At 40.7% G+C, this 23730-nt stretch overlaps 3 protein-coding genes and 2 non-coding genes across 6 annotated transcripts; 1 reads left to right on the forward strand and 4 right to left on the reverse strand.

The window, feature by feature from the left end:
• Window positions 1-91: 91 nt before the first annotated feature.
• On the forward strand, window positions 92-3147 carry si:ch211-1o7.2 (ankyrin repeat domain-containing protein 53). Its single transcript, XM_034230332.1, has 6 exons — window positions 92-144; window positions 389-479; window positions 968-1167; window positions 1403-1567; window positions 1655-1775; window positions 1862-3147. The coding sequence occupies exons 1-6, from the start codon at window positions 92-94 to the stop codon at window positions 2384-2386; spliced, it is 1155 nt and encodes a 384-aa protein (XP_034086223.1). The 3' UTR covers window positions 2387-3147.
• Window positions 3148-3419: 272 nt separating this feature from the next.
• On the reverse strand, window positions 3420-9955 carry tex261 (testis expressed 261). Its single transcript, XM_034230333.1, has 6 exons — window positions 9755-9955; window positions 7067-7146; window positions 6812-6965; window positions 6652-6719; window positions 6460-6562; window positions 3420-4436 (listed from the first exon to the last, which is right to left on the reverse strand). Exons 1-6 carry the CDS (start codon window positions 9822-9824, stop codon window positions 4321-4323), a joined length of 591 nt encoding a protein of 196 aa, XP_034086224.1. The 5' UTR covers window positions 9825-9955; the 3' UTR covers window positions 3420-4320.
• A 2428-nt stretch (window positions 9956-12383) lies between these two features.
• shtn2 (shootin 2) lies at window positions 12384-21603 on the reverse strand. Of its 2 annotated transcripts, none has more exons than XM_034230335.1 (17): window positions 21453-21603; window positions 19566-19615; window positions 19150-19210; window positions 18922-19016; window positions 18159-18339; window positions 17804-17901; window positions 17648-17729; window positions 17068-17162; window positions 15054-15197; window positions 14802-14955; window positions 14275-14383; window positions 14104-14162; window positions 13799-13890; window positions 13623-13643; window positions 13479-13532; window positions 13257-13392; window positions 12384-12761 (listed from the first exon to the last, which is right to left on the reverse strand). In XM_034230335.1, the coding sequence occupies exons 1-17, from the start codon at window positions 21484-21486 to the stop codon at window positions 12604-12606; spliced, it is 1623 nt and encodes a 540-aa protein (XP_034086226.1). In that variant the 5' UTR covers window positions 21487-21603; the 3' UTR covers window positions 12384-12603. The 2 variants fall into 2 exon arrangements, with proteins under 2 accessions (XP_034086226.1, XP_034086225.1); XM_034230334.1 differs by having other exon boundaries at window positions 13799-13893; window positions 21453-21486.
• trnal-cag lies at window positions 20913-20995 on the reverse strand. The gene has a single exon. It is a non-coding gene; the product is annotated as a tRNA-Leu (tRNA).
• Window positions 21604-22551: 948 nt separating the features above from the next.
• trnal-cag lies at window positions 22552-22634 on the reverse strand. The gene has a single exon. It is a non-coding gene; the product is annotated as a tRNA-Leu (tRNA).
• Between the last annotated feature and the right edge of the window lie 1096 nt (window positions 22635-23730).

The raw sequence follows: 23730 nt of genomic DNA on the forward strand, positions 1-23730 counted from the left end.
AAAACAAAACGCTTAACTCCGTGAAAGTGGAAAGTAAAAGTGACCCAAAAAAATCAGTTTGTTTCATGGTGACCACGTTTCCTTGGTAACCATGGAACCTGTCAACAAATCAGGAAAACGGAGACGAGGGGAATGTAGAAATCGGTAAATAACTTCAGAAATGTATCGATAATTGTTCTGCTTTTTAATGTAAACTTTAATTCATAGTAAACTAGCTGCTTTTGAGCACTTTACTTTTTACATGGGCCATTTTGAACGTTACGTGACTGTATTCAAAGTCACCATCTACCCCTAGTTTCATTTGGTGCAGCAAAGTCTTTATTTTTGCCCTGTGTTGATACTAACCTAGCATTCACAACCCTAGTTTTTTAATGGTTTCATTTCGCAGGAAGGTGACCCACAAAGCTCCCCCAGAGGGGCAGATGTTTCCAGATGTTGGGAGCCAAGAAGAGCTGGATCTGTACAGTGTGAATAGACAGGTAGGCTCAATAACATTAAGAGAAGAAAGGAATTTAGTGGTGGAATTAAATTGACCCACTGCAATAATTTAATCTCTAAACTCTCTAAAAAAAAAAGGGCCTTCTACTGTATACGTTGATTAGAATAAAGGTAACAAGTCAGCATTGAAAAGTTGAGTAGCCAAGGAAATTCTTATTGGGAAGAAAAGTAGTTATGTGTTTTTGAAGTTTTATCCAGTGGAAATGGTATTTCACTGTTAAAAGATGCAATGAACATTCAATGAACAAGTGTAAACCTTAATCTGTAAAGTGGTAACAGGAAAAACAAATCTATATTTCTCGTTATAAATGCATTTCATCAAAAGCACACATGGAAATAATCTAATAAATTGCACTAACAATAAATGTACGAGAAATAATGATTGCTCCACTCCAATGAATTTCCCAGTAAGCCATGCCATTGAAGAAGCATATATAACTTTATGCATATGATGTGTTTCTTCCACCAGGGTCTTTCAGCGCTGCACATGGCCTGCCTTTACGGCCAGCTGGCTACCATTCAGCTGCTGGTGGAGTCCAGGCAAGGGGAGGTCAACAGCAGCGATAATCAGGGTCGCCGGCCTGTTCACATGGTCCTGTCCCCCCAGAGCTCACCCAACACCGCCTCGTGCCTCATTTGCCTGCTGGAGCACGGGGCTGACATCAACACGTAGGGGAACACTTTTTTTGTGAATAAAATGCTGAGGGCATGTCCAAGTAGCTGGATGTATCAGCTGGGTCCAATAGCTGCTTATTCAAACACTAAAGTAAAGCATTTTTTAAGAAAAGCCTACAATAAAAAGTGAAATTATGATTACGATGAGCTAGTTTGATGTATGCTGTTGCAAGGAACAATGATTATGATGACACAAATAATAGTAGTGATTTATGTTTGTCTTTACCAGTACCACAGATTCAGGGGAGACCCCGCTGCACCTGGCCGCCGCTGAAGGCCTCCTGAGCTGCACAGAGACCCTCATGCAGGCCGGAGCCGATGCGCTGGCCCGGGACAGCATGGGACAAACTCCTCTGGATTTGGCCCGCATCTGGTGCCACAGGGAGGTGGCAAGGTAACAAGCTAAAATAACAACAGCATACAAAGTTGGTTAAACTGTTTTGGGTGAAGTTTGAGACGGACTTCTTGTGTTGTTGTGCAGGTATCTGAAAAGCTGCATGTGGCAAACTGATAAGAAGAAAGAAATGCAGGAGAGGAAGCTGGGTCAAACTTTATACATTGATCTCATGGATATGGTCAAATTAAATAAAATCAATAAAAAGGTTGGTTTGTATGTTGGGCAAATCTAATCTCTCCACATCTAGGGGTTTGCAGCATTTTTCAAACTAATCTCCATGTCTTTTTTTAGACAGTTATAGATGAGAAAATGACAGAGTGGGCGAACCAAAAAGGTCTTCCTCTCCTGAAGGAATTCTCCCCCAGAGTCTTGGTGAGCCAGTACCACACCCAGTGCCTCGGTTCTGATCCAAAACACCAGCCAGGAGGTCATCTGGAGGACAAAAACATCCCCACTAAGCAACCTCCAGCCTCCTCCCCTGGACCCTGGACCATCTTCACGGGCCTCCAACCAGAAAAGCCCCTCAGGGAGCCGGACCTCCGGGACAAAGTGACGGTGCTGGGGGGCAGCCGGCAGCCTCAGTACACCACCCAGTGGGACAGCAGACGCCACCCCGCCCCCGACCTGCCTCTGGATGTCCTCCAGAGGGTGTTGTTCCCCAGAGCCTTCCCTTCCAGGATCGCCTCCCCACGGTACTTTGAGCCAAAGGACATTGTGGAGGTCCAGCACAGAGGATACCCCCAGGGGCGGAGCACCTCCCCCTGGACAGAGGTGGCCATGCACTTGGCTGAAGTGCTGGAGCCCGGACATTACTGAACAAAGGAAGAGCTTAAACAACACCTGCATTAGTAAATGTCTGAAAGGAATGGATTAAAAATATCCATTATGTAAACTTGATGGTAGATAACATGCCATCAAATGATCTGAACAAATATAATTATTGTGCTTAGGAGGATTCTATTTTAGGAAATGTTTTGTAAGGACATCTAGCAGTGTCCTCTATGTAATCTCACTTCGAGTTGAAACAGTCTCAACAGTAGACCTTCCCTAACACAAAATCCCCCTCCCCCCTCCTAGACTTCAAGCCCAGTGACAAAATTAAAAATGCCACACACCCCAGATGCTGCGCCTCCAAACGCGGGGTGAAAGGAGGGGTGAGTGAAAGGTGAGAAAACCTCAGTGAACTGGGTCACCTGTCTCAGATGAGTCCCTGCACTTTCTCTGCTCCCCCCAGGGAACTGACTCGGGGTCCAGGTGAGGGCTTGTCAACAGCGTGTGTGTGTGACTGGGAGCTGTGGCCTGTCAGCTAAAGGTGTGGGTGTGTGGTTGTTTTGTCTTTTTAGCTTTACTTCACAACTCAGTGGGGGTCAAAGTGCACACTAGCCTCAACCTCACTGTGACCGAGACACATGGGACCTGGATAACACCAGCTAGACTGACTGCCACACACACACACACATTTTTAGACAGTGAAGTTCAGGGTGTAACAGGAAAATCCATCGTACTACACATTTTATTTAACATTAAATAAGTGAAGATTTAATTGGAAATGTTGAGGATCTATTTTTCCGTGAAAAGAAGCATTTAATCTGTTATTTCAACAAAGTATTTTATTATACATCTGTGTAGCATACCAGCCTCCAATGAATCGCACTCTGTAATTGGTCAAAAGAATGTCGGGCTCTTTAAAAGCACTTTCATCAAAAACCACTTTGAGCAGCTTTTGTCCCTGACGCACGTTAGTCTTCACAAGTGTTTTCATTTGTCGTCAGATGTCGGGTTAACTCGCTGATCAATGTTTTTAAAAAAATCAGTTTGTTATTACTGTGGATTTCTTTTCAAAATAGTCCAAAAAAGAGCCGGTGATTAATGAGTCTGTAGATCTGGAAGACAAAAAAAGAAAATCTCCAACACATGTAAATGATCCAGACTGGGAGATATTCATTGTAGATCACATTCATTTAAGGGCATTTCGCTGATAGAAGTAATCCTTTGCAAATGCCCTTATTAAGCCATTTTCATCACTGTGAAGCGACAGGGTGTTTACATCATGCCACATCCTGTAATTAAATTAAAGCACCAGCTGATTAATTACAACTTAACTTCACTTTCTTATTTAAAGAAGTCGGGTAAAGTAGGGACTTGAGGCATTTTTCCTGCAGCTGTTATGCCACTTTAAACCAAAATGAAAGCTTTGACATCAGGATTAAACCAGAAAGTACCTTAAAGTGGCTTCCTCTGAGGAGATTTATCTAGCCGTCTCCTAATTCTGCTCTTCTGTGTTTAATCTTAGAGTGAAACCTACACCACATAAAAGACAGAACATCTCGTCTCCAGGAAAAAACACAAAATTATTTATCTCCCAAGTCAAACCGTACAGGTTACATTTCAGACCTTTTCACAAACATATTTTAATACCAAAGATTTAAAAAATGTCCAACATGTGAATAACAAAGTGCTGCGCTACAGAACCGATCCCCACAAAGGGGTCTTTAGTTGATGTTGTTGGCAGTCAGACAGACAAAGAGAGAAACAAAGAGACGACCGTGGTCGGTGTAAAGTCGTCCAGCAGGAAGCTCCGATCCGTTCATTGGTCCTTCCTCTTTCTTCCCAATATGGCCACTGTTTCGTTTTTAGTCCCATCCAGAAAACAAATTCCCAGAGTCCTTCCTGCTTCCCCTTAATCCTCCAGACACACACACACACACACTCATACACCTCTTGACCCTGAGGCTGCCCCCCCGAGCCCCTTAGTACATCTTCTGTCTGCTGGGCAGCACCGCCTCCTTCAGGACCGAGAACACCACGAGGATCCCAGACCTCTTCCCCCTCTTGCCCTTGGTGAAGTAATTAGACACCACATCATCTAAAAGAAAGAACAAAGTAAATTGTTATACAGTTGTTTTTTTATTTTCAGACAACACCTGTCGTTTTTTTATTTAGTCAAAGCTTCTATGGAGGTCTTGAAAAGAAGCTTCAAGTGTGTGTTGTCAATCAATAATCACACTTTTCCAATCAACCAAAATATCTAATGAACATGTATTTTCTTTATTAAATCAACGTTTAAATCAACGTTAATTCACAGTAAAAGTGTGACAAAATAGACGTTATCTTATTTAAAGTCATTTATGTTGCTATTGGATTCCTGCTTGTCTCCCTTGGTTAGCAGCAACCTGTTTTTGCCCACAGTGAAAATTAGTTTTTTAAAAGGCTAAAGCTAAACGCTAACAAATATGGATTGAAGCATTTGTTGGATGATTTATGTTTGGCAATATTTGTAATGATTACATGTATTTTCAATTAACTTGGACTAATGGAATTTACAACGCTTTAGAGTTAAGGGTAATATCTGGAAAAGAAAATCAGCGCAGTATTTGAATGTGACGTTATAAATTAGCTTTAACTTTTCATTACAACCCTACTCATTTGTTGTTTAAGATCAAGATGAAATAAACAACAGTAGTCACACACAGAGAAAAAAAAGCAATTGGGGATCGAAACCATGACTGAGTTTCATCGACTGACTGAACGAGCACGGCTAATATAAGCGCAGGGGGTCATTCCTTTAAATCAGTGGTTCTCAAACTTTTTTCAATAATGTACCCCCTATGAAAAAAAAAATTCAGCCAAGTACCCCCTGAAAAACAATTTGTTAAGGAAAAAATGCCTACATAAAGAGGTACAGTAAAACAACAACCTTGTAACTGAGAAACACTTAAATGCTACATTTCAAATGTTTACAATCCATCACTAAATTCATGACAAACTAATTTTAACATCATGCAATAACACTGAGACGACATTAGTTGCATTGAACTGATCTTTTTAATAAGTTGTACTTAATGTAGTGAGAAACATGGGCTCGTGCTTCACTGAGGATCTTTGTCATGCTGACAGGGAGGCCACTGCAGTTATTACACTTTGCGTTTTGAAATATGTGTAACTCTGTTAATATAAAACCCACACTGCTCAAACTCCCTTACTTTTCCTAACAATTGGTATATTTATTTATTTATTTTGGGGCGTGGGGAATGAAGAGAAAAAATATATGAGCATTTTATGAGCATGGGATTTTGACCCCTCATATAAACATATACATAATGCTATACTTTGCAGCCACAAGTCGTTGCCAAGCAACGCTTATTGTTTAGGTGTCCTTTGATAAGCAGGCAGTCATATAATTAACTAGAACTAGCTAGATCTGATAGATTTGGACATAAACGCGAGTAAAGTCTAACCGGACGAGAGACAGAGATCAGAGATCAGATCAGCTGCTGCTGACGGAGAACACGCAGCTCTACCGGATCACAGCTCCGCCGCGGACCGTTGAGTGGAGCAAAATTAAATACACTAAGAGTTAGACCTAACACACTTAGCTAGTTTATCTACTCTGGAACTATCTAAACTAGTTATACATATGTGTATTCTTTACGGTCGGGTCACTTATTACAGGTTCAGCGAGCTGCACGAGACTAACGGGCTGTCAGGAGAGGGAGAGGAAAAGAGAGCACCCCGTCTATTTTTCCCATATTATTATCCAGAATTGCTGTAAACTTTTGAAGAAAGTAGTTAATCTACTATTAGTAGTTTGTTTAAATGCATTAATTATGTTTGTTTTTTCATTAACATAAAATAAATCTCACGTACCCCCTGCAGTACTCCAACGTACCCCTAGGGGTCCGCGTACCCCCATTTGAGAACCACTGCTTTAAATGACAGACATGGTTTTCCCTTGATTACCATGACATTATAACATAGGCTTTTTAAGATTGTGTTCATAAGGCTGAGGGATCTAAGAACGTGTCATGATAGAGAGATTACAATTATACATACTAAACCCACAGCTCGAATCAACAACCAACATACAGCCAAAGAGACATAAATCTCACCTCCTTGTTGCATGGTGGACGGAAGCACGTTCTCCCCCGCTGACAGGGACACGAAGAAGCCGAAGGGGATCACCCACAAGCAGATGGTGAAATACGCCAGCACCTTGACGCAGAATGAAAGATTATGAGACTTGAGTTAGAATGGCAGACAATCTTTTTCATGGATAAGGCTTCAGAAAGAGACAAAATTACCTCTGAGAAGGGATAATACTCTTGTGCAAAGAACTGGAAGGCCATATAATGGTTCACCACCACCAACACTGGAGAGTGAAGACAAAGAAGAGACAAAATGTTGGAAAACAGGATAAGAGAAAAAGACATTTGGTACTAACAGATAGTGTGTCATGCTCACCACAGGAGAGGATAAAGTTTGGGGAGCTCAGCGCGATGTAAGGGAAAGTCTGCAGGAGGCCAAAGTACACCAGGTTGGTGAAGAGGCCGACCCCCACCATCAGCACTGGGAAGCTCTCAAAGAGATAGAGACAGGCCAGCACCCCTGTGGAGAACTGGACACATTCACACACACAGGACGCCTTGTTAACAACATGGTTGAGTGCAGTATATTCTTAAAAAACAAGAGAATTAGGAGAATGATGCGGTTACTCACCATTATCATGTACTTTATTATTCGACTGGTGGCTACTGTGTATTCTTCTATTAGTTCTGCCAAGTAGTACAGGCCAGCAGCTGGGGGAGACAATCAGAAGGGATCAGTATTCATATAAGAGTCAAAAGAAAAACAGAGAGGCAGTTTCATCATTGGATCTTCCAGACATTTCAATTATCTCAATAAAATACAAATGATAAAAATAAATAATCCTGTTGTTCACCACCACGTAGCGATACATTGCTTGTTTGTGTTAAAAATAAAAAGGTAAATCTTAAAGATGAAAATGCGTTTTGAAAATGTTACCTACGCAGCAGGATTTTTTATAACTAGTTATTTTTGATACATTCCTGACTTTTTGTACCACTACCAAAATGACACCAATCACTTTCCAAAGCAAAGGACCTTTATTGTTAAACTTACTTAACCGAACCCTTACTTGCTTACATTTTCTGACAAATCTTTGGTCGTTCTCAAATGCTAGTGATATATCTATATCAAAAGATAAACTGATAAATACGGTAAAGTGTGAATCAGACCAGAGATTCAAAGACGGCTTCCAGTACCAACAGTTTTTTATTATTGGTTCTAAAGACACATTTCACTCAGTTCCCAAAACGTACCGAGATTCAATATCTAGCCAAATAATATCAGTTCAGTCGAGTGAATGAATAAAAGCACATCGGCAAAACAGACGTGACCCACAGTTCGTGAGCCCGTGTAGAAGGAAGGCCAAACACAGACTGTGCGTCAAAAGCATGCACGTCAAGGCCCTGAGAAAGGGACGGCGAGAGCAAAGGCTCATGGGAGAATATGAGGGCTTCATCACACAAAGGCAATGTGCTCTTACCAAAAGAGTCTGCCTTGCCCTTTTCAACTCTATATTTCATTCAATGTCAACTTTTTTTTTAGCATTGGACAGCTGGACACAGCAAATAGAATATGAACATGAGCTGGGCCAATTTAATCTGGGAAAGTACTGCATGATTATACCGACTTAATAAAGTAAGGGTCAGGGCAATCATGGGTTGTACTGCTCCTTCACCTAGTTGTGATTAGAGTTGCACTGTTGCAATGCTACAAAGCAGCTTATGATTGGCAATAAAGGGCCGGAAGGAAAGACTTATTCAGGCAGTCATTGGAAACAAGTCGTGTTTTTACCACTTTATACTTGGGCATCATTTACAAATGTTTTATGTTTATAGGTCATTAATAGGAGGTGACAGAAAGCCACTTTGGCTGGTGTTTAACTCTATCTATTTGGTATTATTGTAAATGCTCTGAATCCATTGCTAAATGTCAAAGAACTTCTTAAATGAAAAGGCAAGGGGTGCCGCATTAATGTTATAAGTAAATAACTGCTAAAACGCAAACAAAAATATTGCAGTCAGAAAAAGACATCAGAATTTTCTCGGCTCATATCGTGGCAAATCAAAAGCTATTAAATGATGATAAGTGAATTGTATAGCATTGGTAAATGTTTTACTAAACACTGTTAAAAGGGGGTAGCCTTAGTTCATTATTTAATCTGATTCAGTTTAGCAAACATGATCATCTTAGTTCCTTGATCCTGACTAGTATCAGAATCATAGTCAGCTTTATGTATACAAAAATAGACATAACATCGAGGAACAAAGAGAACTAACCTGGTACATTTAAAGTAAAAACACAAGGTTATCATACACTCAGAACAAGTATGTGCCGAAAGTAAAACATAAGAACAACAAAAGAAGAAACAAGTACACAACCACACACAGCTGGGCTGGAGTGACTGATACTAGCAGGGTTTGACAGTCAGCAGCCACACCTGACAGCTGTGTGTGTGTGTGTGTGTGTGTGTGTGTGTGTGTGTGTGTGTGTGTGTGTGTGTGTGCGTGTTACGTGGCCAGGTAACTAACTTGCAACGTGGACACAGACAGACAAGCTTTTTAACAAAGTTTTGAAGCAAACCCAACATATTAACATACTGTTTGTAACTATGTGAGCCAAATGCTTAATATCCAGTTTGTCGACTAACCTACGGGAATGTCATATTTTTAACATTGTAAAAAACCATGCTAGTTAGATTTGAAGCAACATTGTCTAGTTCATATTAGTTTACATGCTAACCTTCCAACTGAATACTGATGCTATTATATCACATCTGTATTGCATATCAGACTTTAGGACCTCACTATTGTCATATGCTCACTCAGGCATCGAAGTTCTGAATAGTTTAAAATGGTAAAAACTGAAGAGAAAGCTAAATGCTAGCTTACTTAGCATCATGAAACATAATTGTTTCCCCATGTACAACGAAAACTACTTAAGTCTAGGACGTGTCAAAAACTAACAAAAATACATTCTTCACTTTAATGACTACTGTTTAAAAAAATATATGCTGTTGTCATTTAAAAAAATTATAAAGGCATCATGTATTCGTTCTTCCTGTGGTGGAAATCTTGCTAGCTTAGCAAGCAAACAGTAGTCAGGTAAACGAACACAATGTACCTTCTTTAGTCATAAGGTAGGATTATTATTTGTAATTGCATTTTATTATTAACACACTTGTGTAGTGCCAATACAGGTGCAGGGCAGCAAACAAAGCCTAGTTATTATTAAATGTTGCAGCTTCACTTACTGAAATGGTCCGCTAGCGTTATTAATTAGCTACCTAGCATTTGCATGGATTTTAAAACATGCACTTACCTATTGCTAGCGTAACGAAGGACACTTGGATGACTAGCGACAGCCAGCTGAGTAAATAAATAAACCACATCTCTCCACATGTGCTACAACACACAACAATATGAAAAAAAGACAGAAAACTAGTAAAAGCTAGCAGGCTAGTTACTAGCTCGGAACACCGGTCAAAGTTCCTGCCTGTTTGTTTTGAGGAAAGCAGAGAAGAAGGGGCCTGTCTGGAGGAGGGAGAGAGGTGGTTTGATGCAGCGCCATCTTTGGTTGGAGGACAGCTGCAAGAGTCTGGCACTGATTGATTGATGAGTTTATTAACAGCTTGTATATTGGGTACAGTACAGTACAGCTCAAAACATACAATTGTTAAGGGGATGCAGACCAGAGAAAGACTTTCGTCTTGTTTACATCAGGGTCCCCCATTTCCAATTCATCATGTCATTTAAGACATATAAGACATATAAGACATATTTGACATACAGATGGCTTATTTACAATTTACATTTTAGATTTCGTTCTAATACATCCTAACCGGACATTTAAGACATACCAAGTCTACAGATATACAGTTAGTAACAGAGTCTAAAATGCGAGTATATACATAGATGGGGGGGGGGGGGGGGGGGGGGGGGGGGGGGGAGAGCTGTCCATTGAACGACAGGTTGAGATTTGTACCATTACCGGGGCCAGTTTTGCAATGCTCTCCCCCGAAGGTGCTCTTTAAGAGAGGTTTGAAGGTAAGTATAGTTTTACTTTCCTTTACAGTTGTGGGAAGAGCGTTCCACCTTGATGTGGCATCATTGCGAAACGTGTATTCCCCCTTTTTTGTGCCAAATCTGGGTTTCACATGATTTGTGCACTCAACTCATAAGCTGTATTTGGCAACTGAGAAATACATAATAAAGAGCAGAATTTCTCCAGGTTGTATCTTATTCATCGACAATTCCGTCATGTGAAATATCATTGTACCAAACTCTGCAATTATCAATGTATGTTGTTGCACTACTATCCCATTTATTCACCCATTGTAGACGCAACTTGTGGACAGCAGTGCTCGAACCTCAAACCTTGCATTGATGTATTAAAAAAGCTCTACCTCCTTTTGACACTGAAACATAACTTAACATCCTGATTAATTCAATGCAGGGCTTCACTATGGGAGCCCATTAAAAAAGAACATGTCCTACTATCAGTGATGCAAACACAGGTGAAAAAAGAGAGAACTATTCGAAGCGGGAAAAAACAGCGTAATAATGTTAAAAGTGTGGTTTACCAAGACAAAATATGGTACCCAAAAATAAAAATGGTGTGGTGGTTTAGTCACTTGACAGTTTGATTAAAAAATGGTGTTTGAACACTTAACAACATGCACGTCAACATTATTTTCATAGAAAGCCAAACTACGGATGTGGGAACCTGAAAAAGTTCTCCTTTGAAATCAAACACAAAAAAAACACAACTTGTTGGACTTGTATGGTAATAGATTTGTAACATTTGTCTTGTATTTTATAGGCCCTCAATATGCTCCTATTGGTTTCAGGAATTGTACCTTTGGTAAAGGTTGTTGATACAACCCTATTTTCTTACTACTAAATAATGTGTCTTTTTATATGTTAATCATCCTGGGAGATATAATGTAAGATCATCATTCAGGAAAGGATGGGGGAAACCGTACAGGGCAATATTATAAAGATTCACAGCAAGTTCATGGGTGTCCCTGGTGTCTCAACACATCTTTCCTGTTTCTATCAGTATTCTCAGAGATCCAGTATCAGTTTCAGAACCTCATTACTTTCATGTCTCCATTTCCTGCTATTTCTCTCATACACACTTTTGGCTTTCATGTGCATTGATTCAATAACAGAGGGTAGAATACATTACTGCATCCCAAAGCCAACACCTCTGAGACTGAGGAGGGAAACAATAAAGAATGTATGCTGGGGAGTGAAAAGGCAGACCTTCTAGTAAAAAGAGCTAAATGAAGTAAATATATAATGTGAAACAGTGTGAAGACACTAAAATGGTGTCGGAGTCAAAGGTGAGAGTAATTTCATCTTTTCAAATGCTTTTAACAAAGACGGATAGGTAGATGATGTGGTGTGAGGGTACGATGTAGGTATTCAACCATGCATGCATGCACACATATATGCAGTGTTTGTGAGGAGGTGAGAAAACAAAAAGCGACCTTCCGCATTTAAAGATACTTTCAGGAGGAAGCAGCCAGATCACCGGAGGCTCTTATCTCAACGACACCTCTGGGCTCGGGGTGGGAGAGCTTTAATGTGCCTAAATAAATAGCAGCCTCCAGCCTTCAGCCCGATCAAGCTTTAAGAGGCCGACACCTCGGGAGAGAAGTGGGTAAAGGCATCATATAAAATCATGAGACTTGCACTTAGATCAGCTGAAACCCAAAAGGCATGATATGGGACATTAACCACAGCTGAATGAGTTTCATTTCCTTTGACACGCAACAAGTACGGCTATTTGAAGCAGACCTGGGTTAAATGGCTTTTGGCAGAAATGTTTTTTGTGTTTTTCTCTAGGTCAAAATGTGGGATTTTATAATGTTTTTCAATGAGCACGTGTGGTACTCTCAAGACAAGTCAAATGCACTGTTTGCTGACATTACACAACTCAAGTCTTTGTTTTCAAAAGAGACCAAGATCAACCTACATTTTATTGTAACTGATGAACCAAACGGTGCATAGATGTATTAATTAAATAAATCTGCCAATATGCATTCAGTTTCTCTGAAGTAAAACAAGAGACATTCAGGAAATCGCCAACAAATACTAAACAAAGATGTCTTGCGGGACCTGCAATAACTGCAGCACTGACAATGAGGCTTCCTGAAGCTGCTCTCAGTTTTCTTGTCCGAGGATCAGCGCTGATGCTCGGATGCGGGAGTCTCTCTTCTCTCGGTTCTGCTTCAGCCTCCGGAGCACCGGGGCGCGGCTGCTCTCTCCAGCCCAGGGACAGTCTCCTGCTGCTGGGACACACTGAGCACCGGTCTGAGGCTCTGAAGGAAGAGATTATCTCCAGTTATGCACGGAACCAGACAATGAGAGAAGACGGTTGTAGTTGACCACAATGATATGATAAAGCACTTTCTTCTGATGATTAATATTTCAGCGGTTAAAATACTCATTGCGTGCAGATCAAATGTTGAGCCTGGAGGGGAACCGATGGCTACTTTTCACTTTTTATCTTCCCTACATTAAAGCGTTTTTGCGTGACTCTTTTAAAATGTTATATGTCACCGTGCATTACCAAGTACATTTTAATGCAATTACAATAAAAGCATGAATTCACTCACAGAAAATGGGGCATTACCTCAAAGTATAAAACGAATATCTCCAAACATTTGAAAGCTTTAACTTGCTTTCTGTTTAAATGCATGTCGTGCTCTCGTGCTAATTACTAAAAACAGACTGCTTGTAGACACGCAAGAACCTACAAAAACCGCAAACCAAAATCCATTGAAGAAAGGACAAAGAGGACAATGAGAGTGTACCCTGTGTTTGGTCCTGCTGGTCCCCCATGGCTCTCCTCCTCCTCTGCAGCACCTGCAGCAGCTCCGCTTCGCCAACATTTCGGCCCATTCCCCGTCTGGATGGCACTCTGCGGAGCTTCTGATGTTTCATGATGTCCTGGTGTGTATACATGTTAAAAAGTGGAATAAATTGCTGTTTGTCAAAAGTGTTTTTCCTTTGCAACACTAATCTGAGTCCATTACCAGCATTCCTTTCAGCTCCAGGATGGCTGACTTTCTGTTTTCACTCTTCTGGTCCTGCAAGATTTGGGAATATTTGTGAATTCTGTGTCAACTGCTTAATTATAAAAAATAAATTCAACAATTGGGAATATGAGGCTAACTGACCTTCCACGCACTGTCATCTTCCTGTAAGCAGAACAAGTCAGATTTTAGACGTTAGTATTTATTACTTAAGGGTTTTTTTCTTATAGAAGTTTCTCTGTTCATATATAAATGCCACACAATGGGAAAGTAAATGAGCGAATACATTTAAAAAGTATTTGTGAATACAATTGATCCACCTGTACTCTCATGATGGGCCTCAGGATGATTCCTTTTTTTATTCTCTCCATCATTTCATCCACCGCTCTCGTTTTCATGTCCAAAGGTTCTGCTTCTTAAGGATTAGAGACGGATGAAATATTGTAAAGGACTTTGAGAGCATATAATGTGTGTTTAATTTAAATAGAAGTAAAAGTATTGTTTTGAGAAACCAGAAAGAAGTTGTCATATAAATCTGAGAACCTAAAAACATATACATTGAGGATAAATCATAGCTTCTGAGTAAAGTAAGTCTATTTGTTATCGATGCAAGTGTGAGACTCACTGTTTTGATCGGCTTTGCTGGCGCTTTCTTTTCTTCTACTTCTCAGGAAATCAAGTGTACTTGGCACAGAGAGGTCAAAGGTGTCATATTATCATACAATTCATGATTTAAAAGCAGTCATAAGGGTGGCCTCTGATACAGAATATACACACTGATGAAGACGGTTCATACTTGGTGACAGCAGGAGGGGGTGGAGGAGGTGGAGGAGGAGGAGGAGGGGGAGGGGGAGGGGTTTTCTCCTCTTGTTCATCCTCCTTCAGTGTATCTTGAAACTGTTTCACTACAAAAAAAGAGAGCGAAAACATTCCTGCTATTAGTATCATGAGCCAAGAGACAAATCACCCAGGAAAAACTAAACGATATTAAATCATGGAATTTGCACCACTCAGAATCATTTTAACTTTGAACTGCGCTGATCAGATAACAGCTGTGTTTGTATGTTTGTATGAAACACAGAGCTTATGTCGGAAAGCTAACCAAAAAGGCTCTTTCAGAAAAACATGGAGTCAAAGGAACTGGAAGTGCTAAAATGCTAATTCATTACCGTGTTAAGGACTTATTCCTTCACCACTGTATTAAGTTTTAAATTAAGCTTCTTTCTTTGTTTTAATGACCACCAATCACACACTAGTGTCATTAGCTGACTGTTTTCTTCCATTAAGCATGTGTGTGCAAAATGCTCCTCTTCTTGCAGCTACCTTCCTCCTGGAGCTGAGTGACAGTGCTGTTAGCTTCAGACAGCTGCGTCACTAAAGTCTTCCTCTCCTCCTCGCTGCTCTCCAGCTCTGCTCTCAGGTTCTGCAGCTCAGAGACAAAGCTGCTCTCATCCCCAGCGCCCTGACTCGGTTTAACCTGAATACAAGGATGAAAGAAACAGCATACAAGATGAAGAACATAAATAGACCATTTCAACCTAGCATGACACACTCTTTGATCCCATCTGCACACACCTGCTCCTGGTAGAGGCGCTGTATATCACACAGAGCCGTGCTGATGCTGGAGATTTGCTCCAGCGCCCGCTGCAGCTGCAGGCCGGTGTCCGAGCTGTGCGGCGTCACACACTCGCTGTGGGCCGCCTCCTGCTGCACCAACATCTGAGACACACCAAATTCCCTTTGAGACATCTTTAAACACATCTTTATGATTATCTGCTTCTACGAAAACGGAAGAAGAAACACATTAATGAAAACGAGCCACAATTAGAGCAGCGATAAAGTGAGATCTGAATGGCTGGTTGTTAATGTTCTCCCACCAGGAGGTTGTCACGATGCAGGGGAAGTGTTTTCAAACTAGTGTTTGACTGAACAATTACAAATCCATTTCATGGAAGGGTTCGAACAAACAGGATGAATTAGCTGTGAGACAAAGCATCATTTTATCCACATTATAATAAGTGGCTTGTGAGAACAAATGCCTTAATTCACGAACAAAAGTAGATTATTTCTCCACGTGACAGATAAATACACAAGCTATAGCTATAAGTGCGGCTTTGAGCTGATGAATGAGTAAAGTGCAATCAACAAACATTTTGACCTTCGCATGAGCTTTTGCGATATTAAATATTTGAATTACTGTTCGAAATGTGGATATTAAGCAACTGGATTGTAGATATATTGTTAGTCATTTGCAAACTATTTTTTTCCCTCATGCAGCAGACAACATGTGAAAGACTTACAGACACAACTTCAAGAGACAGGGTAATACATGCAGTCAAGTAATAAATAAACAAGTGACCTTAAAAACCTTGAAAAATGTGTTACCAGTAATTGTAAGCCTTTCGTAAATTGAGTATATAACACAGAAGGCATGATCTCAGTGTATTCTGACCATATTGGATTCATAAACGGACTGCAGACACTTATGAGAGCAGGTCGGTGATCAGAGAGCAGGAAGTATGAGAAAAAGTGGTTTTCATTTCTGTGTTGCTACTGCGTCTGAAGCAGCAGGTTTTAGTGAGCTCTGTGTCAGCACACGCTGCAAATTACACCGCTCTAATCTCGGGTCTCCCTTCAGCAGAGAGCAATTTTCACACAGCAATTAGTACAATTATTTCATACACACAAACACACAGTCAGAGGGACACAAAGAGACAAAGACCTACACACAAAAAAAGCTCCAAATTGTTTCCTGTTTTGAGGCCCTGCGTCATTATACCACCGACATCACAGAGGAGAGGTGTGAATGGTTGGTGTTTTCAAAACACATGAAAACAGACAAATAGTAGTGCACACAAGAGGCATTCAGCACAGGGGGGTCTTTTACCATGAATTGAGAGTAAAGGGGGGGGGATTGTGTGAACAGTTGGGGGTCCTTTTCACAGGTAAGGACCCCTGCGAGGCGGCCCATTGTGCGCCTGTCCGGTAAATGGAGGACGCTGCGCACAAAGGCGACAATTGCTACATGCTCGGCAAAACATAAAGGTGTCAGGCAAAGACAGGTTGTGCTTAAAAAGCACTATTCTCCTTCAGCCGCGGTGATGACCACTAATTATGGGATGGGGAGGGGCTAAATGGGAAGGGAAAGGAACAGAGATGTTTTTTGAAAGAAAAGACCTTCATTATAAGAGCAGCTGGGGTGTGTGTGTGTGTGTGTGTGTGTGTGTGTGTGTTTGGGTATGTGGATTCAAGTGAATTGGTGTTTTTAGAGCTTGTGTGCGAGTGTGTGTCTGCTTTTGTCTTGTGTGTGTGAACGCTTTGCCGCACACACAGAGCATGGATTTGACCAAAGTGTCATCGGTGGGAAAACAGAGAATGGAGATCCCTTCTCCTGTCCCGCCACATCAGCTGACAGTGGAAGTGTGTGTGTGTGTGTGTGTGCGTGTGTGTACGCCATTGCCGCCCGAAGGTCAGCCAGCGCTCCCGTGGAACGACCTGTCACCCTCAGTATCTATAGGTGTGGATGTGTGACAAAATGTTTTGTTTTGTGCAGAAAACAAACACAAACAGCCATGCCACGCGCTCACACCTGGTGGGCGAAGACTTCAGCGTGCTGCCGGAGGCCCTGCTCCAGCTCCAGCTTCTGAGACATTTCCGTGAACTCATCTGTGACAAGCTGAGAGACTGCATGTGCACGCACGCACGCACACACGCACACGCGCACACACACACACACACACACACACACACACACACACACACACACACACACACACACACACAACACAGAAAAATAAGTGGCATTCCCAAGAAATATAAAAATGAAATACACTGAAATGATCCACTGCTTGATAGATCAATGATAACCATGTTTAGTCAATTCTGAAGCGAAAATGCCATTTGTTTTCTCAGTCTCTCAATTATGTGGATTTGCTGCTTTCGCCTGTTTTACAAACAAACTCATAACATTTATTCAGCGACAAAAATCTCAAATCCTCAATAGATTAAATTGTAAATTGTGTTTGTAATTCGGTTGAAATTAACTTTTAGATTATGGATTGATGGTTGTACAAAACTAATAAAAAAGGGCGTCTTTTTCAGAACATTTTAGATTCTAAAAAATGGTTAAAGAAATTATTATTTGGATTCCAAGTGTGATTAGGACTCACCTCGTTTGATTTTATTCATGGTCTTGCTCTGTTTGCTAATTCTCCTCAGTATGGCCTCTTTCTCCTCAACCTCCAGAGCTAGCTGAGAGAAAAATCCAGGTGATATAACACAAGGTACACAAACACACACACACACACACACACACAATGATGTACCTGTTCTGTGAGGTGGACCTGCTCTTTTGTCAGATCCTCCACCCGTTGCTCCAGCTGCAGCTTCTCAGCCAGCAGACCGTCCACTGATGCCTGCAGCTCTGACACACACACACACACACACACACACACACACACACACACACACACACACACACACACACACACACACACACACACACACACACACACACACACACACACACACACACACACACACACACACACACACACACACACACACACACACACACACACACACACACACACACACACACACACACACACACACAATACCATTTTGTATTTTCTTTACCAGGCAGACAAAGCAATGGCAGTTCTCCCAGTGTTTCCTAACCTGCGATGCTGGCCTGACTCTGCAGCAGCGTCTCCTCACCGAGGTCCAACACGTCCTCCCCGTTAACCGCGGGGTCGGTCTCCTGGTCAAAGGTCAAGCCATCAAAGTTTTCAGGGAGCTCTGGGATGAGCGGCATCATCATCTGGCTCTTCCTCTTCAGCACTTTGTTCTCTCTGGTCACCTTGGCAACAAGAGGAGACCAGTGTGAGTGTGGAGGCTGCTGTGTGTTTGTATTCAAATCTACTGAAAATGACAAAGGTTGGAATAAATCACTCAATGTACAAGTCGCAGTTTCCCGCTTCTTACGTTAGTCTCTTGACATGCCAGAAGAGCAGAGGAAAGGACATTGGAAATAAGGAAGGGAAGAGAAAGGAAACATAGGTAAGAGGTGGGGGAAAGGGAAGCGAAAGGAAACATAGGTAAGAGGTGGGGGAAAGGGAAGCGAAAGGAAACATAGGTGGGGGAAAGGGAAGCGAAAGGAAACATAGGTGGGGGAAAGGGAAGCGAAAGGAAACATGGGTGGGGGAAAGGGAAGAGAAAGGAAAGGAAAAAGGAAACAAAAAGAACATAGCAAAGAAAAGCAAAGGACACAACATAGGGAAGGAAATGACAGGAAAAGAAAGGATGGTAAAGGAAAATGACAAGTACTGACATAGGGGTGAAATGAGAATTTAAAGAAAGAAAAGGAGAGTGAAGGAAATAAGAGGAAACGGTAAGGATTAAGGGAAGTAAGGGTGAACACTGCAGCAACAACAAGATGTACTTTGACAGCCAGCGCCTCCGCACTCTCCCTGCAGGAGCGCTCCATCTGGAACTGCATCTCCAGAACATTTATCTCTTTCAAGAGCTGATTCGACGCTGCAAATTAAAAGGGGGAGAGTCATTTAGAAGAGTAGATTATTTGTATGTGTCTACATTTATTGTAGCCTTTCTTATTTTTGTCCATGCAGTGGAGGCTTAATGTTGTTGAAAAGGAACAAATGATCCTCACCTTCCTCCAGTTCAGACAGTCTCTGGTTAGCTTCATCCCTCTGAATTTCCAGGAACTCGCACTAACAAGCAAACCAGGAGAAAGAGATTCATTATGTCACAACAAATTGATGCATTTGATTGTATTCAGAGAGTCAGACTGTTGCAATTGCATTTTTCCAGTTTGTAATAACGCTTTTTATTTTATCCTGCAATTTTCTTGCTTTTGGAAATGCTTTATTTATTTTTGTTTAAAAATGTGAACTTAAAGAACAATTTTAGTTTTTCTCTTTAACCAAAGTAAGCCTTTTAGATTTGTGTGATTTCTCTTTTTTACCCTCACATAGAAAGAAGTAATTGGACTTTGTTTCCATTTCACATCACATAACAAAGCGACAGTAATTAAGCAGTTTTACTTCCTGTCACTAACGATTATACCTGAATGTCTCCCTCATCTTCAGAAGATAAACCACCCTCTCCGTCAGACTCTGTGGGGGAAAGGAAATCATTTTATCTACACACAACAGACGGATTGTCAAACGGGCCGTGGCAACAGAGACGACGCTCTGCTGGGAGGCGAGATCATGGAAGATTCTCACATCCCGTCAACGTGACAGAGAGGAACTTCATGAGGTCGTCTGAAGGAGATCGGCAAGTAAATACAGGAAGTGAAATCATGAAAAGGAGCCTGAAAAACACATTTCACTTTCTGTCACCTCTGACTCATAGGAGTGTCTGTCTCCTACTTCCCTTTATTTGAAAACAATAAGAGCTCAGATATCCTAAAGCTAAAGTTTGACATTTTCAGGAAGATGTGCTAACTTACTAGGGATGTAACGATACCAAAAACTCACGGTACGGTAATATCGCGATAAAAAGTCCACGGTACGATATTTATCGCGATATTGAAAAATAAAGAAAAAGAATGTGATTTTTTTTCTTCATTAAATAATAAATCTGATTTGTACAGCATTTTAGTAGATAGTAGTATTTTAAAGTGTCAACAATATAATAATCAGACCCTGCAATAGAATAAATCAAGTTTCACTTTAGTTTTTCAAGTAACTCAACTCTAACTCACTCAAGGTTATCTTTTAGGAATATGAGCATGTCCACATTTCCAGGTAGAAGCTGGGATGTTTGGGCGTTTATAAAATCCCCTGCTGTGGAAAAAACTCTCTTGCTTGGTACTGATGTTGCTGGGACAGAGAGATATGCTTTGGCCATGGTTGACAGCAGTGGGTAAAACTGTGCATTGTCTCTCCACCACTTCAAAAACAATACAGTGTTTGCCAAGAAGGTGAGGCTTATTGACAGAGATATAAATATACTGTTGGTACTTGTCAATGTCTCTAGGTATGTACATGTAGTCCTGTAAATACGATGTCCTTTTGTGTTATCTGTTGTTTTATGTTCATGTTGTAACCTACTTGCTGCCATGTTGGACAGGTCTCCCTTGAAAAAGAGATCGATGATCTCAATGGGACCATCTGGTTAAATGAAGGTTTAAAATGAAAAATTATTTTAAAAAAAGAAAATTATTTTTAAGAAATGTAAAAAATCGCGGTAGATTTTGTCAGTCTCACGACGGTATTGAGACATGTATTTACCGCGATATATCGTTACATCCCTATAACTTACTGAACGATAAATGGGAACATTGATATCCTCCAAGAGAAGCAGAAAGTCCATGATTTAAGCATTTAATGTATTATGCATATAGTATGGACATGTTGGAGAGTTTGTTTGCTTCAAGTGTTAATGAGGGGGTTCTCAAAATGTTGTTGTCAGAAGTGGGATTCGAACCCACGCCTCCAGAGGAGACTGCGACCTGAACGCAGCGCCTTAGACCGCTCGGCCATCCTGACGTAAAATATGATGTCATCACCTCTAAACACAATCAAAATGATAATAAACGGTTCATTTTTCTTGTTTATTTTCAGTCCATTTATCTTAGTCAAGGTCCAATAGCTCGTACCAATCAAAAGGTACAAGCAGAAAGTCAAGCACAATCACCATGATTGTGCTTGACTTTCTTTATGCTAAGCTAACTTGCTGTTGCTTTATATTTGGAGATTGGTATGACTTTTCTAAATAATAAATCAGTGTATTTCCCAGTATAAATACAAATTATAAAACCTGTTTATATTGAATGAAAACATTTTTTATTTTCACTAAATCTCCAACATTGAAGAAGTAAAACACTTAGATGATCTTACTTAACAAGTCCACACTAAAAGAACATGAATTATTCAGATACAGAAAACTGCAAAGGTCATCATGTAAATAAACTTAAGTATCTCTGCAGCAGTTATCCAGTCTTACCTGACTCTGCAATGTCCTCACTTTGCATCCACATCCTGCCGTGTGCAACGTTTTTAGCTACTTTACAAACTAAATCAAGGAGCACATTTTAGCATAACAAAAACAGCTCTCCGTTTGAGCCGCAGTGTGTAAGGAACCAAGTGGGAATCTCTGCTTAAACCCTCCCCCACTGGCTCAATTTCGAAAAGAGGAAGTTTTCCTTACACTGGCCAAAAGTCCATCTTAATCATCACAGTCTAGTGAGGATTTATAGCCAAATAAAATGTTTTTTTGACACTTTTTGAATATAATTCAAAGTAAATATAGATCATATTAGATTTGATGTAACAGGTAAGTTAGAGGACGAGGCGTTTGATATTTTCCCCTCTTTTCATGCAGTGGAAATAGAAAAATGTAGACTCTGTACATCACATGTGTCAAACTCAAGGCCCGGGGGCCAAATCAGGCCCTTGGTGGATTTAATTTCGGCCCGCAGGATATTTCTAATTACTATTAGATCTGGCCCGCCGGTATATTGCACGCACACCTTCACTCCATCCTGAGGATCTCCTCAGCTCAGAGCCTGAGCCCACACATTGATGAACTTGCACCCAAGATGAGATGCCAAGAATCTGAACTAGCATCACAGAGCAGCACACTGAGTTTACATGTTTCCTTCTGCACTTTCTCTCTCACGACAACAGGGCATGTTTGTTTTTCTCTTTGAGGGAAATAGTTGTTTTGAAGCTGTTGTTGGCCTGTGGGAAAATGTAATCATAAGAAATGACTGCAACTGATTATTTAATGTTTAATGTTGTTTTTATAGGCAATAATGTAAGCTTTGTTAGTTCCAGGTTTAATATGTGCAATAAGTTCATTTCAATAAGTTTTGCAATAATCATTGAACCAGTCCGGCCCTCGACTAGTACCCATTTTTTTTATTTTGGCCCACTGTGAGTTTGACCGCCCTGCTGTACATGAATGTGGTCTCGGACGGACGACACTTATTATAACATCAGAAGGCAATTTATCTATTATAATTTATGTATAATCCCTGTATAGAAATGTTGAAGAATCTGTTTGCTTCAAATGTTAAAACAGGTGGTTCTCAAAAGGTTGTTGTCAGAAGTGGGATTCGAACCCACGCCTCCAGAGGAGACTGCGACCTGAACGCAGCGCCTTAGACCGCTCGGCCATCCTGACGTAAAATATGATGTCATCACCTCTAAACACAATCAAAATGATAATAAACGGTTCATTTTTCTTGTTTATTTTCAGTCCATTTATCTTAGTCAAGGTCCAATAGCTTGTACCAATCAAAAGGTACAAGCAGAAAGTCAAGCACAATCACCATGATTTTTGACTAACACTGTTTTAGTGTGGGTTAAAACACACAAAAACAAGATAAGTGAACTCTATTTTGGCCGGTAGGGTAATTTTTGCTTGCCAGGTTGTTGTTTCCAGTCTTTATGCTAAGCTAACTTGCTGTTGCTTTATATTTGGAGATTGGTATGACTTTTCTAAATAATAAATCAGTGTATTTCCCAGTACAAATACAAATTATAAAACCTGTTTATATTGAATGAAAACATTTTTTATTTTCACTAAATCTCCAACATTGAAGAAGTAAAACACTTAGATGATCTTACTTAACAAGTCCACACTAAAAGAACATGAATTATTCAGATACAGAAAACTGCAAAGGTCATCATGTAAATAAACTTAAGTATCTCTGCAGCAGTTATCCAGTCTTACCTGACTCTGCAATGTCCTCACTTTGCATCCACATCCTGCCGTGTGCAACGTTTTTAGCTACTTTACAAACTAAATCAAGGAGCACATTTTAGCATAACAAAAACAGCTCTCCGTTTGAGCCGCAGTGTGTAAGGAACCAAGTGGGAATCTCTGCTTAAACCCTCCCCCACTGGCTCAATTTCGAAAAGAGGAAGTTTTCCTTACACTGGCCAAAAGTCCATCTTAATCATCACAGTCTAGTGAGGATTTATAGCCAAATAAAAGGTTTTTTTGACACTTTTTTAATATAATTCAAAGTAAATATAGATCATATTAGATTTGATGTAACAGGTAAGTTAGAGGACGAGGCGTTTGATATTTTCCCCTCTTTTCATGCAGTGGAAATAGACAAATGTAGACTCTGTACATCACATGTGTCAAACTCAAGGCCCGGGGGCCAAATCAGGCCCTTGGTGGATTTAATTTCGGCCCGCAGGATATTTCTAATTACTATTAGATCTGGCCCGCCGGTATATTGCACGCACACCTTCACTCCATCCTGAGG

The sequence above is a fragment of the Gymnodraco acuticeps genome, unplaced genomic scaffold (genome assembly GCF_902827175.1).
Source record: "Gymnodraco acuticeps unplaced genomic scaffold, fGymAcu1.1, whole genome shotgun sequence".
Lineage (NCBI taxonomy): Eukaryota > Metazoa > Chordata > Actinopteri > Perciformes > Bathydraconidae > Gymnodraco > Gymnodraco acuticeps.